The 15,006-nt window shown below is 46.9% G+C and overlaps 1 protein-coding gene across 10 annotated transcripts in view; it reads left to right on the top strand.

The window, feature by feature from the left end:
• Positions 1-15,006, top strand: part of TIAM1 (T-cell lymphoma invasion and metastasis 1) — a 146,394-nt gene that overhangs the window by 21,807 nt on the left and 109,581 nt on the right. For 3 of the 10 annotated variants that reach the window (XM_021404113.1, XM_021404169.1, XM_021404149.1), the window contains exon 1: positions 8,611-8,773. The exons of 3 other annotated variants lie outside the window; for them this stretch is intronic. In XM_021404113.1, coding sequence (XP_021259788.1) covers positions 8,749-8,773 — 25 coding nt within the window. In that variant the 5' untranslated portion in view covers positions 8,611-8,748. Of the gene's footprint in view, positions 1-6,857; positions 6,972-7,750; positions 7,772-8,610; positions 8,774-15,006 lie in introns of those variants that run through there. 4 more of the 10 variants (XM_021404166.1, XM_021404157.1, XM_021404177.1 and 1 more) reach the window with 4 other exon arrangements.

Here is a 15,006-nt window from a genome sequence, read left to right as displayed (position 1 = left end):
AAGCATCTTCATGGTGAAGATCTGCATATATTCAGACAAAACTACTAGTGATTCAATTGATGACCACTGTAGCGCTGTACCTGAGCATAGCATGGGCACTATTAGAATGGGTGCCGCTCTTGACAGCAATTGTAGACAGTGACAAAGCTATGCCTCGAAGCTATTGGTTTGCTCATTTTGAGGAGCGCAGGGCAGGCAAACAAATAGACAGTAATATATGAGATACTGTGTCATTGCAGTGAACAAGGTGAGTATAAAAAGGAGAAGTATAAAAATAGCACATACTGCCTGATAAATTGTCTTTCAATTAAATGACTTGATAGGAGGTTTGGCAGGAGGTTGACAGGAGGTTGAAGGGGGAAAAAGACCTCTAAAGTAGCTTGAACAAGTTAACAGGAAAGGCAGAAAAAGGGAAGACACTAAGACATAAAACTGGCAGATATTAAATCTCAGAGATGTTTGGGGGATGGCAAGTCCAGTTGTGATGTTTATAACTTTGAGTCACCATGCAGAAGTCAGTGGTGCTAACCCTCTAAGCAGAGTCTGATGGTAAGGTCTTCTGCTCACACTGGAGAGCTTCGGACAGGCTATATGTAAAGACTGTCTGGATTGGGCTTCCCAGGAGAGAGGGACTAACTAAACTCTGTGATTACTGTGTAGAGCTCAGATACGGTAAGGTTGACACCAGACAGGGGTTTCTTTTCTTTACAGTGACATTGAGAGGAGTTTGTTTACCATCTGGCTGTTAAGATAGGAGGGAGAAAAAAAAAAAGAAATAGAGCTTGTTTTGTAAAAATGAGAACACATGCAGTCAACTAGCATCTTTTATTTTTATGCATTGTGTCTAAAATAGATGCAGGTCTGCCTACTTTCTTAACATGCATCTGACAGAAAGTAATAGCACCCATTTACATTTCTGTACTGTTTCTTTCTGTGAGGGTCTTGGAGTACTTCATGGGGGGGACTACACAATGAGAAGCAATGCCTTTAGCCTGCATCTATCTGATCATTTGGTCTGCAACAGCTGGCAAAGCTGGGGCCATGGGGCAGCGGTGGGAGCTTTCTGAGCTGGCTTTGTTGCCTGCTTTGGGTGGTGTGGGCAGCTGTGGAAGAGCATCCTTAATTTCAGAGTACTGTTGTGGAGAGTTCAGAGAAGCAATGTGCCTGTGGGCACCTCTGGGACTGTTTGCTCTGCCATCCATCCTGTATGTCAGATGCTTCCCTTCCATGGTTTTCCAGTTCCCACTGCCTGACAGTGAGCGGTTGTTGAGGAGGTGACTTGGCTTTGGGTGTGCCTGTCACTCCCATGCAGTGAAGGCTGGAGGTAGGGGTGACAAAAAGGAGAGTGCAAAAGGCATCACTGCTGCTGTTGTAGTCTCCTTCTTAAAGTATTTAAAATCACCAAAGATGATGATTTTATTGAATAAATGGTCATGTAAAAAAAAGGTAACGTTGGGAGGGTGGTTCCCATCATGCCGGTTTTGTTTGTGGAAGTTTGCAGTCACTGTTTTTAGTTTCATACCCAGTTTGCCTCCTGGTTATGCCTGGAAAGGGGATCTAGAAAAGGGGAAGCTGCTCACAGTTGTTTACTTTGGATCTGTTGCGGGTGGTGTGGTTTTTCCCCCCCAGTTCCTGCCCCCCTTCTCCCAACACATGACAGGGGCTTGTGTGCATGGTGAGCCAGTGCTAAAGGTGGGGCAGAGGCTGCCATTAGGCAGCAACATGGATTTTGGTAGGTTTAAGCCAGCTGTGACATTTTAATTCATTAATTTATTTTGGTACTGTTGGGCTTTATACTGGGCTGGTGTTAATGACAGTACCAGGGCATCATCTGTAACTCTGCCTCTGCTCAAGGACTGTGGCTGTGAGCAAACCACTTGCTCTCTGCTTGGCCGTGTAGAGAATGGGGATAATACTTGCCTCACAGGGGTATTATGAAAGTTAATTTGCTAATTATTTATAAAGCACAGTGGGATGCTACTTCAGTTCTACACAGTGTTATGTTAACATCTAATTAGTTATTCCTTATGATGCTTCATTTTCTTTCTGCTATAAATATTGGCCTAATACAGGGACAACTCTGCCTGTCATCTTGGTGACTCAGATAAGAATAAGCAAGCTGGAATGAATAACAGGATTTGGTTTGTAAATGGTCTCTTTTTTTCCCCTTCTATGCCATCTTACCCATAAAAATGACATTATAGGGATTAGGGCTTTTCAGCAGTTGCATTCAGTGCAGAAGTTGTGTTGTACGCAGGGCAGGTGGAGCCCCACTCCTTCCATCTTACCAGGGCATGGAGATGCGCAGCCAGTGATGCCTTGTGACGCTGGGCTTTCTCTCTGTGCAGTTCAAACGCAGGCATATGGCATGCGCCATACAGCAAGGCTAGTGCACTGAAGCACAGTCACTTGGGAACTTACACCAGGCAAAATAAGGTGGACATCTGCTCGAATGACCACAAACCTTCCTGCTGGATGACTTGCTGCAATGCCTATTTCCATCAGCAGGTCCCTGCTGGGGGAGAAGTCATCAGTTGTATAGAAATGTCAGCCTTCAGCAACCTGCGTGCTTCTCTTGGGCCTTCCCATCCCTCCCACCTTGCTTATGTTCACCTCCTGGGAGCTTAGGTGAAAACCAGTAAGTGTTTTGGGATGGAGAAAGTTGTACATCCTCGGAGTGCCAAGCCATCCCCCTTGTGGGCCTCAGGAAAGTGTCCAGAGACCTTGGGCTGAAAATTGCTGAACTGGGGACATCTCTGCCATCGTTTTCAGTGGAGTCTGGACCATAATTTGGGATTCCAAGATGCTTCTTTCTTCTCTCTTCTCCTGTAAGCTTGTCTTTCTGTCTTCTCTCGTTTGTGTTTGCATCCCATATTGCATTGCTTTACTTCACATTATGAGTAACATCTAGTCTTCACTTTGGCCAGTGCTGTTATGAAATTTCATATGGCAGTGTGCTGATTTTTTCTTCTGAAAATAAATAGAGCTCAGAGACCTTTGCTGTATGTCACACATTGCTGGCTTTACCTGGCTTTGGGCGGCTTAGGGCCCGTTTGAAGATGTGAATGTCCTGTATGCTTAATACTTCAGCGTGGTGAATCCAAAAGCTTGCGAGTCCTATTTTTAGTGTTGAAAAATGTTGACAACTAATATAAACCTACGATATCCGTCACCTGGCAGCATCATCACCAGTGTACAGCTTGTCACTCATTTTGAACTGATTTTTTCCAACAAAGGTGAAACCATAGGCAGTGATGTGGTAGAAGCATGTCAGAATGTAGCAAGAAGATGACAGCAGCTACTGTGTAGCTTCTTTCAAAGAAACAAGAGGAGGTGTTCGGATTATACTTCTCGAATAAAATGTGCTTCCTTGATCCCAGTCTTTGAAGGAAGCAGTCCCATTGCGTTAAGCTCTTGCAATGCTGTTGCGCCACATGACAGTTGTGGACCAAGCAGGCTGCAGCCAGCCCTGAGAGAGCCCTGCTGGGAGTATCATGTGCCCTGTGAGCCCGCCCGGTGCTGGGGGGCTGCAGAAGCTTGCAGCACCCTTGGGTAGGTGTGTGCAGTCACTTCTCTGTGAATCCAGGACAGCCTCGCAACTATGTTTTCTTGAGCCTAGATGACTAGAAGCAGGCCTCTTTGATAGACAGGAATCCTGTATACTTGAAGGGAATTTATAAGCAGGAGGGGGAACAACTTTTTACAGTCTGAGACTGACAGGACAAGGGGGAATGGCTTTAAACTAAAAGAGGGGAGATTTAGGTTAGATATTAGGAGGAAGCTCTTTCCTCAGAGGGCAGTGAGGTGCTGGCACAGGCTGCCCAGAGAAGCTGTGGTGCTCCATCCCTGGAGGCGCTCAAGGCCAGGTTGGATGGGGCCCTGGGCAGCCTGAGCTGGTGGGGGGCAGCCCTGCCCATGCTGGGGAGTTGGAACTTGATGATCTTTTAAGTCCTTTCCAACCCAAACTACTCTATGATATGATTATGTACATAGCAGTGTGTGCTTTACTTGTGCACATCTGGATTACTCCAGTAAAGACTGCACCTACCTTTACACGTGGGGTGACTTGTGCTGAGTGCTGGTGGGTGATTTCCCCAAGTACACTCTGCATAGTCAGTGTGAGAACTGTAAGCAGCAAGTGGCACAATGAAATACAAATCTTCAGTTCTAAGTTTTCATTGCTCCAGAGGTAGCAGTGCGTGCCTGTTGCTGTTGGTGGTGGTTTCGCAGGCAAGTGTGCTGGCTGATTGCCACCATCTCCTCCCTGTAGCTCATTAGAAACCTTTCAGCTACCCTTGCCGTGTAACAACTGGGATCAATTTTCCCATGAGTTGATATATATGCTGACCTCTCCAAAGGAAAAAAAACCTGTACTTCATTAGCTTACTTTTGTAGAGGCTGAAAGGGAACTATTTGTGGCTGAACAATACTTGTCTTTCACTATTCTGTTCCTAATCCCAAATAGAAACATGAGGCTGAGAAACTCGTTCTGATAAAGGGGAGTATGGGTGCATTCAATATAGTGTAAATTTTCATGGTGTTAAAATCCTTTAATCAGCAAGGGTTGGTTTGCAGGTTTTTTTGATGAAGTAAAGACAGGCAACTTTAAGTATCAGTTTGAGGAGGTAAAAGTGATTCTGATGGTAATGCATGCTTTTCCATCAGTGCCTTCTTGTGAGATTCTGCATCACAGAGATCCCGTTCCAAAGCTGAGTCTTTAAAAAACAATTAATGAAGCCTGTGTTGACTTTCCGTCTCAATTCATCATTGAATAAAATGTGGCTCAAACCAAACCATGTCCTCACCTAGACAATGACAGCCTTTTGCTTTAGTAGTAGTCTTGGTCATAGCTCCTCCTGGATGTGTGAGGCTGCATGGGTACCAGCGTGGGTGTTACTTCCAGGACAGGTGTTACTGGAGCCCCAGTGCACAGTTTGGCCACAAGTGTCCATTATCCACAAGGATATGTAAGAAGCATCTTGAACTCTGAAGCCCAGGCTGTGTTTATAGGGCTGTAGTTTACAGTGTTTTGTGAAAAAGGAATGTAATATCACAGTCAAGTGTGTCGGGGTGACTTGCTTACACCACCAGCTTGGTCTGTGGCTGCACCACCAAAACTGGAGCTGGACATCAGCATCTCAGTGTGCATGTCCAGCCTGTTGTCATTCTTGGCAGATGATAATTGCCTGCTTGGCCCTGGGTTGTGTCCTGAATGTGCTTGACCAGAGGGTTAACAAAAGCAGGTAATAGGACCACGATGCTGTCCTCTGTGGTTTTTCTCATTAGAAACTCCACCATTGCCATCAAGGACTTGAGAAAAAGCCTTCAAGGCTCCAGTTGCCTGCAGGATGGAGACAGAGCCCTTCTGTAGACAGGACGCTTCTCCAAGGCCATCTGTTTGCATCAGTGGAAAATACAGCTGATACAATCATGAATTTTTGAAGCACCTTGGCTTTGTAAGGTAACCCGTAGTTACAGAGATACTGTCTGCGTAGCCCTGATGCTCCTCATATCTTAACTTACTGCTGTGCTCTGTGAGTCACTGTACTGAAGCTACTCCCAACCATTTCTCTGCCCAAAGTGATAATCCATTGTTAAAATGATATTAACTCATGTGTGCTAATTAGCAGGTGTGCCCGGGTGTGAGAAGCCAAGGATGTTAATTAGGGCTGATGAAGATACCTTTACTCAGAGTTCGGACTTGCGTCTGCTGGGAACGTGTCTCCTCTCCTTCCACAGCTGAGGAAGTGCTGTGCTGCAGTGATGTCCCCAGCTGGTGTGGGCCTTGCTACGCTGGAGATACCTTTCTCCTTAGCGGAAGGGGACTCAGGGAGGGCCTGGAGACTCCTTGCAGAGTTGTCGGGATTTTTTTTTTTTTGTGATGATGGAATGAAATGGGCTTTTCCCATCTGTACTGTCTTCATTTGGCTAAGAAAAGGAGAAAAAGTATAGGTACCTCTCACGCCAACCGCGTGTCATCTTCTAGCCAGAGGCCTGCGGGGCTTAGCTGGTGAGCTGGTGACCACTTCTTCCCTCTCACTCTGCCGGAGATGATGGCCCCTCTGGTCGCCCAGCTTGGCAGCTCGTGTGCCTGTTTCCAGCCCAAAATATGCTTGGTTGCCTCCAAACAGGTTTTGGTAGGTCTTTGCTAATCGCAGGGGAGCACCACGGTTTATACAAGCTTGCGTGTGCGTCTGGGAGAAAGCCCACATCAAAAGGCGTGTATTGAAATGGCTTAGCGGGGTTGACAGCATGGCTGGGCCTGGAAACGCCTGTTCTCCTGGGGCTGGCGGGCCTGAACCAACAGGCTGCGGCGGGGTGTTGCCAGCTGGCTGCTCCCCGTCCTACCTGTGCCTGTTGCTTCTCTCTGGAAATCTCTGGGGCCACTGTGGGCCATGCTACTCAGCCTGATTTTGTAGAAGGGTCATCTCTTTTGCACTGGGTCACGATGGGGAGGTGAAATTACTGCTTTTGGTCCTCCTGCACCAATTTAAAATTCATCAGTGGCCAGGCTGAATGACTGTTGCCTTGTTTGCCTGAAGGCAGCTCCTTTGGGGGAAGGCAGACTCATCTAGCCAGTGTTTTGGGGGGACCCTGGGCCGGCCGAAGACTTGCTCTAGATAACTGGGAGCCAGCAGGAGAAGGTGTCATAAAGTGTTGTGGCAAAATGCAAATCCATTTAAGGCTTGCAGCAAAAGGGTGTGCCTCGTTTGGTCCGTCTAAGCTGAAAAACACTTCAGACAATCACTTTCAATCTCACATCGTAAGCATATATGCTTCTTCTTTGGGACTTGAGAGTAATTGCTTTGTATCTCATGGAGCTTATGTGTATGCATGCGTGTGTATATGTACACACCAGTTTCCATGTAACAGAGAAGCCATTTTGGTGCTGGTGACTAAGTGCAGATCACAGGCATGGGAGCTCACAAACGTGGTTTTGCCTTTCGGGCCATTCAAATGCATTGAAGACGGTGAGTGTCTTGCTGTGTCCCGCTGAACCTGGAGCAGGTGGGAGCAGCCCAGTCATCTGAATCACTCCCAACTTGCCAAACCTGCTCGCTAGCCTGCTCGGGATTTGCTGTTGCCCTCCCTGAACACTTCAGGAAGAGTCAGCCTGCTCCCCTGGTCTGCCTGTGGTTTCTTTCTCCTGGCTGGCCCACAGATGTTTGGCTTTATTCATTCTGTGCTCAAATTAGCTGTAAGGCTGGGGATTGGTCTTTCCATTACTTTCTTTTCCAAGCATGTGTTCAGTCCCATCCCTCCCTCAGCCCTTTCTGCTGTTGTGATGGAGGACTGCCCTGCTCGGCAGGAGTGCCTGCAGCCACGGGGGGACCTGGTGGTTTCTGAGCGTGGGCAGATATATCGGAAAGATCTGACACTGCCAGGACTTAGATGTGAAGTTAAACAAAACCTGCTGTTTGAAGTGGACTAAAACTGACTGTTCTGCAAGTAAACTCAGCTTGCATGCATGCCTATTTCCGATAACGGGGTGTATAAGAATGATTGTGCCGAATCACATCACTTGTCCAGCTGCCTCGGCTTGGCTGTTCCGGGAAAGTCTCTTCTCCTCCCATCCTGTCCTTCAGCATCCATAGCACCCGAGCACAGGGAGCCCCACAGCACTGTGTTCGTTGCAGTTGCACAAAACCGTGGAAGAGCTGGGGTCTTGCACCTATCTTTTGTCATTTCCTCTTCTTTTTTGTAATAATTTTGTCCTTTACCCAGTTTGCCGTTACTTCTGGGTTGCAGAGGCCAGGACTTCAAGAATACGGTTAGTGCTTTGTATTTTTGAAGTACCACACTGAGCTGTAAATGTTAATTTGTTCCTTAATTTGGTGATTTCTGTTTGTATAAAGTATTTGCTGTGTTGTCTGCTTCATTCCAAGAATAGTTTGATACCTGTTTTTCTTCTTCCTTATAATTGGGTGCAGAGTCAAAATAGGGGAAGCTGGTGGATAAACACAACTGTTCAGGGTTTGTATTTGTGTTTCTTGTTGGTAGCAACCATAGAAAATCCTGCTTTTGGGGACTGTGCTGATCAAATTGGAATTCAGAAACAGCTATGTGGAAGCAGTGAACTCAGAAATACCTGATTCATGTGCAGTTTAAAAATCTCTTCAGTTCCTAATCGTGCAAGCGCTTTTGCACCAGTGGGCAGCTAAACGTGGGACAGTTTGGTATGCATGTATTCCCAGAGAAATACCTGAGGAGAGATCTTGCAGGACATAAGAGAGTTGAGGACAACGATGAGAGGTGCAGAATAGGTCAGAAGTTTTTATTTTGCATCTTGCTGGTGAATCGTCCTCTGAAAATGCATGCAAACCCTGGGCAGGGCTCAGTGTAGCAAAGTGACAAAGGGGACCATGCGCTGTGGTCACAGGTGTGAGTTGCCTCTGTCGGCGGGCTGGGTGTTGTAATTATGGGCTGCCCTTGCTCTGTGTCACGCCGGTGAGTTAAAGCCACCCTGGAGGGGTGTCCTCAGGAGCTGGGATTTTGGGAGCCAACGGCTGAGTGGCAGCAGTTCCCACCAGCCAGCGCCTGGGGAGCGTGGCGGGGAGGATTACCAGGAGAGGGAGGGAGGGAGGGATGGCAAGAGCCCAAGCCTTCAAACACACCCAATGGGCCCATCTCATCTTCGCATGAAACTTCGTGAGTTACACCCACTCTGAAGCAGAAGGGGAATGAAAAGCTGACGCTTCCTCCTTTCTGTTATTGGCAGCCAGCGCTTGAGAAATACAGCAGGCAAAAATGTTTGTGCTATTGATGATGAACGGTAAGCTGCTTTACAACAGCACAAACTTCTGCAGGGGGCTGGGGTGGGGACAGCAGTTTAGCTCGGGCTGTGAAATGCGTCCGTGGGCTGTCGCGTTGTTGTGCTTCTGAAATGCAGCGTGTCCGGGAACCTCCGTGAGGCTTTCCTCTCTCAGCTTGTGTCTTTTCCCAGCGCGGACAGAGGTGTTTCTTTTTCTAAGTCGTGTTTAATGGGATCGTCAGGCACTGTTTGGTTTTACGGGGCTTGCGCTGCTTGCAGGTACGGACACACCGCGCTTTTGTTGCAGGCAGCTAGAACTCAAAATGATTGAATGGGAGCCAGGTATTTAGTAGCTAAACTCCCTCAGAGAGAAAATGTAGTATCTTGTTTCTTGCTCAAGATGCTTCCCTTCTCCAGCTGTCTGGCTGTATTTTTGGTAATTACAGGTTGCCATGCTCTTTAATTGTTTAAAATGAGCCCTGTGAAAGGTTTCAACTTGAATTGAGTTCTGTGAGGCACTGAAAGCTGAAATGTTCTGAAGGGAGATGCTGCAGCACCCCTAAATCAGGTGAGAAGGGGAGTCCAAGGGGTCTTGCACTCGGCTGAGACCTGGTGGTTCTGCAGAAGCAGGCTGCATGAGGCTGTCCTGCATTGAGTTGCTCACTTTTTCTGGTTACTACTCTGATTGCTTACGAAGTTGTTCCATATACCAGTCACTATCTTTAAATCTAAATTGCTTAATTCTTGTGTTGGTGACAGGAAATGTGAGCACCCTGGCCATGCAGTTACAGTGACTAAGACTCAGTGTTCAGAACCGGCCCGGCCCTGGGGCTGGCTGCGTGGCTCTGCACCACGACCCTGACCCACTGCTGCCGGGATGCTGGGTGCTTCCTGACGGAAGGAGCGGGGTTCAGGCCTGATTCACAGCTTATCGGCACTGAGGAATTTTCCTGTGCGGAGGCAAAGTGTACCGCATCTGTTTTTGGCAGAACAAAGTCACGCTGTAGCTATTTTAAATATTAGAGCTTTAATTGTTTCATTTAATATGCCAGAAACCCATTGTCAAGGCAGCTATTAATTCCTCTGACAGCGTTTTGGTATTCCAGGGGTGACTGAAGTGTTCGCTTGTGATTGGTGTTCTGGAGCCAAAGGAGCAGGTCTGTGGGTGTCGGTGGGCTGGCTGTTTTTCCCCAATCCGTTCAGAGGCAGAAGTGATCTATGCACTATAAGAAATGTGTGGCAAATTGCTGTGTTAATCGTGGCAAATGGCGCTAAGGGACCAAGAGCAGAAGTGTGGCGTGCCTGCTCGCACCTCCTTGAGGAACTCACTCTTGAAAGGATGCCCGTCTGCTTGCAAGAGGGCTCCAACTCGTTTTGAGGCAGAACCACTTTGTTTTTCCAGAATGTATGTTGGGATTAAATCTGCCAAGCCACAGATTTGCATCATTCAAGCATTTGCTTTAGCTTTATGCTTTTGCTCCAGGAAATCAGTGATGGGGTTCCTGCTGGCTTCGGCATAGGGCAGGCATTGCTTCTACACCGCTGCAGCCCGTGGGAGTACAGAGGTATCTAGAGCCAGCTAGATATCGGTCTTCTGAGCAGACACAGCTGATTTTCAATGAAGCTACGCATTAGGTTGGATATTAGGAAAAATTCAGATTGGATACAAATTAGGTTGGATATTGGGAAGAATTTCTTCTCAGAAAGAGTGGTGAGGCAGTGGCACAGGCTGCCCAGGGAGGTGGTGGAGTCACCGTCCCTGGAGGTGTTCAAGAGCCGTGTGGATGTGGCACTGAGGGATGTGGTCAGTGGGCATGGTGGGGGTGGGCTGACAGTTGGACTCGGTGACTACAGCAGCAGAACCCTTTCGCACTGCCCCTAGCTTTGGCACTGGCCAGCTAGCCTGTGCTGGTCTCTGCCAGTGCAAAGAAATAAAGAGTCTTTGGTGGGGTGGGGGGAGAAGGAGATCACCAGAAGTGAATAACAGCTCCATAACACTTTTTTAAGAGAGCAAAATCAAACGCAAAAGACATCTTGGTGTCAAATCTTTGAAAGAATTTAACAAGAAGGAGGGCAGCTCTCTGCTGATTTGTATTTCTCAGTATTATTTTGTTAAACTGGAGACTATGTGGTCTGTTCCAGTGAGTTTTATGGAACAGTAATCCATTGCTGGATGAGAGGAATACATTATTTATAGATTAGAGTGTTTTAACATCCTGGTATGGGGTTGTTTAAGAAGGTCAGGATTCAGAGCACTGGAAATGGGATTAGCCCAGCTGTGCTGGAGACAGTGCAGAAGGAGAGGAAAAGGGGAAGTTATCATGTAAATGTTTATGTTTTTATTGTGCCTTACAAGACATAAGTCACATAAGATTGAAGAGTTTCTGGAACCAAAATGTAGTTTTCTCCTTATGGGTTACAACATCTCAAGTCTTAATTGATTTGTAAACAAACACCAGCATCCTTTTTCCCTAACTCAGCAGGCTGTCTCTCTGCTGCCTGTTTGCTTTCTCCGTGGGATGGTGTCAAAAGACTGGAGGAGCAGAGAGCATCTGTGATAATATCAACCCCCCTTCCTTCCTGGGGGAAGCAGGCATTTCATGTGTGCACGCACACTCTGGGAATGCAGCCCCCTGGCCAGCACTGAGAGACTTGTAGGCAAATGGGCGTTTGGTTGATTCACTGCAACACACTTCTAATGTAATTGCTTTTTCAAGCTCCCAATTAGGCTTTCAGCAAGATGTGGAATACCATGTTCTCAGGTAGCTGAAAATGTTCTTGGAAAGCCAGGCACGCAAGTGATCCTGTAGTGAGGTGTGCGGTGGTAGGTGAAGGTTGGCTCGTGGAATACTAGCAGTGTCTTCTGTTGCATTTTCTACTGTTGTTTGGAGCTGGTCTTGATTATGGAATAATTAAGAGCTTAAACTCAGTGTCGTTAATGGAGTTTAACGAATTGCCAGGCTTCAGCCGAGCTGCAGTAACTGTGTGTTTGCAGTTAGGATTACAGTGAATGTGCCATAGGGCGACTTCAGCGAGAGAGGTGTAAGATAAATTGCACTGCCTTGTACTGCCATGGGTGTAACTGAGTTACAGCTAATGAGCAGCAGCTCCATAGGTAAGCTGGAGTAACTGGCTTACCACAAATCACTGTGCATGCATCAACGGTGCTGTAGTGGCGTGAGTGCTTGCAGATGGGGGCATTTCAGGAGTGGATTGAGTCTGTCAGAAGATCAGGCATATGAACTTTCGGGGACATAGGGAGGTTCGTATGCTGGCAGCCAACGTAGGTATTCTCCTCCCGAAAAGTGAGGGTGCTGGTGGCAGAGGTGGTGCTGCAGACTGTTGGGTTTTCCTCTGAAGAGATGGAAGAGGCAAAAGCATTCTGAAGAGACAGAAACATTTTTTTCTTGTGAAACTTGCTCTGCGTTTCTGTTTGCTTCTTACCTTCCAGTCAGTTAGGAGCTGGTAGGCTTAGTCTCATATGACTAGCGCAAGAAATGTCTCACTTGTTGAAGGGATTCTGTATTGAATGGTAAGCACTGAAAGAGCACTTGGATAGCATCGTCTTTATGAAACAGATGGGTGAGCGATGCCGTGTACTCTTGTTACTGAGGATCTTTGGTGGTCAAGTCAGAGGGGAAATAAATTACCCTTCTACCATCTATGTCCCAGATGAAAATGGCTTTGTTATCCGTTTGCAATCACCAGGGTGAGGAAGGTATATTGAGAATGTGCTCCAGGCCCTGAGACACTTATGTGGAGGCAAAGGCTCCCTTTTGCACAAGGAGATGGGATGGCTGTGGGGTGCACAGGCTGGCGCTGTGTCTGGTGCTAGGGCAGGAGTTGGGGCTGGGTCTTGGGCATGTGTCTTGGCCAGCATTGGTTGATGGGTGCATTTCTTGCACATCAACGGATGTGCCTAACTGAAATCAGCTAAAGTAATTTTAATAATCTGCGTGGGGATATGCTAAATATTGCCAAAATCCCCAAAGTCAGTGTGTCCAATGGCATTAACCATGTGGCATAATCTTCCCAGTTTGAAATTAGTGAACGCAACCGATCAATCTGAAGTTGAAAAAATGTATCCATATAATGAATAGTGTTTGGTGGGTATTGTGTCTGGGATGGGCCAGGAAGACTGGAGGTGTTCTCAGTCCTGGGCTTGCCAACCTGGCAGACCCCAAGCACTGGCTGCTCATGAGCTTTGTCTCCTGCTCCTGGGCTGCGGAGGACCCCACCACATGTGCCACAAGCTGAGCCACTTGAAGCCACTGCCACTGCCCTGGGAGTGTGACTTGCTCCAGGTGGGGGTCCTGGGCAGGGGGCTGTTAGTGAGAGCTTCAGATTTATGTGATCACTGCAGTCATTTGCTGGACATCTGATGACTTCAAATGTAAGTGGTGAGTAATAATGTGCCCAAAGTTGCTTTGTTTAAAAATAACTAATGTGCTATTTTTTTTAAACTGTAACAAAGGATCCTATTTCTCTGTGCCACGCAACAATGAAAATTGTCTTTATCACCTTTTTTTTTCTTTAAGTGAGAAGCAAGTTGCATTTTTCTTGACTTTCATGGCATCCCAGAATGGAGTTAGCAAGGGGCTGCTGTGGGGGGTGTGAGGCACTGGCAATGCATGGGGTCTTGGTGTGAGATTCAAGGCAGAATAAGGGAGACAGTGCAGTTAGAAGTTGGAGGACGAGACTTCTGATAAAGAAGCTAGCAGGAGTCATTTTCTTTCTGCTTTTGTTTTTTCAAAGTAAATTAATCTTAATGCTTCAGTAACATCTGGATGATTTCTTGGTAATCTTTTTTTTCTGGAGAGCAGTATATTTTTTTTATTTTGTCATGGAGTGAAAAATTACTATAATTTACCAGCCTGTTTTTTTTAAATTTGGGAAGTCATAGTATTTGATATGTTCCATCAAGCTGTCATTCTTGGAGGCATACGAATGAATGCATGACATTTCAGCTTTTGTTTACTGTTTAGAACAGGTCCTTATACTTGACATAGTCACTTGAGCATGCCTTGAAGTTTGGAATTTATTTTTTTAAGAGAAATAAAGAGGAACAAGAGTTTTTTTGAGGAAGAGGTAGATGTAGTCAGTTGCTTTGGGCCACTCAGACTTGGTAAATCTATATAAATATCCAGAGCTACACAGAGTCTGTGGAGGCCATTTGAGGTCCCTGAGGAGCGTAAGAAGACTGCAGCATGTAGCACGGTCAGCTTCTGTTTATGCTTCTGGACAAGAGAAAAGTAAGAAATCAAGGCTTTTTGGAAGCATGACTTTGAGAGTAAAAGAGTCTGCAGGGCGGGCAGTGCTGGGGATGGGTCTTTGGGAGAAGCAAGCAGGATTATTTTTAAGTAGAGGCTTTACAAGGATGTCCTTACTAGTCTTGTTGGGGCTTACAGTGCTTCACAGCTGATGAAGAGATTTCATGTTTCAGAGAATCTTATGACTGTCCCCACTGGGATCTCCTTTTCCAGGGAAATGGTAATTGTGTGGAACCTCAGTGACATTAATGCGGTGTTTGGCAGGCTTCATGCCAGTGGCGTGTTGTTGGCAGCCCATCAGGTAGCTGCGAGCTGGGGCGATGGCCCCTTGTTGGAATTGGAGGGCAGCAGGCAGGAGAAGGGGCAAGGAAAGGCTGGCAGTGAATAGATTGTAGGAAGGGGAAGGATTTAGGATGGGGGATGGAGGGGAGAGGGAAGGAGCTAGAATCAAGGATTTGTCTCTGAACTGAATGTATTGGTGGGCTGGAGTCTTATCAGGTTCTATAGGACAAGAGGTAATGGCCTCAACTTGTTTCAGGGGAGGTTCAGGTTGGATATTAGGAAAAACTTATCAGAAAGAGTGGTGATACATTGGAACAGGCTGCCCAGGGAGGTGGCGGAGTGATCCCGGGAGGTGTTCAAGAACCATGTGGTTGTGGCACTGAGGGACATGGTCAGGGGGCATGGTGGGAGTGGGCTGATAAGATGGACTAGATGCTTCTAGCGGTCTTTTCCAACCTTAACAGTTTTATGAATCTACAATTCTAAATTGGTTAATCCTTCTGAAGGCTGGAGGCTAAGCCACTTGATGCCTGCTGAAAGCCTCTTGAGTGGTATGGTTTCCCCAAAGCATTGGGTGCCCTGGGAAGTGGGAGCTGGGACTTCTCCACTGCTCTAGGCACAATGCAGCTCCCCCTCTGTCATTTATCCACGAAATGATGGACAGGCCAAATCTACAACAATAAGGAAAACAGCTTCAGCTCT

This window comes from Numida meleagris, chromosome 1, assembly GCF_002078875.1.
Source record: "Numida meleagris isolate 19003 breed g44 Domestic line chromosome 1, NumMel1.0, whole genome shotgun sequence".
Lineage (NCBI taxonomy): Eukaryota > Metazoa > Chordata > Aves > Galliformes > Numididae > Numida > Numida meleagris.
The sequence above is the reverse complement of the archived record's forward strand: the minus strand, read 5'-3'. Positions and strand labels throughout refer to the sequence as shown.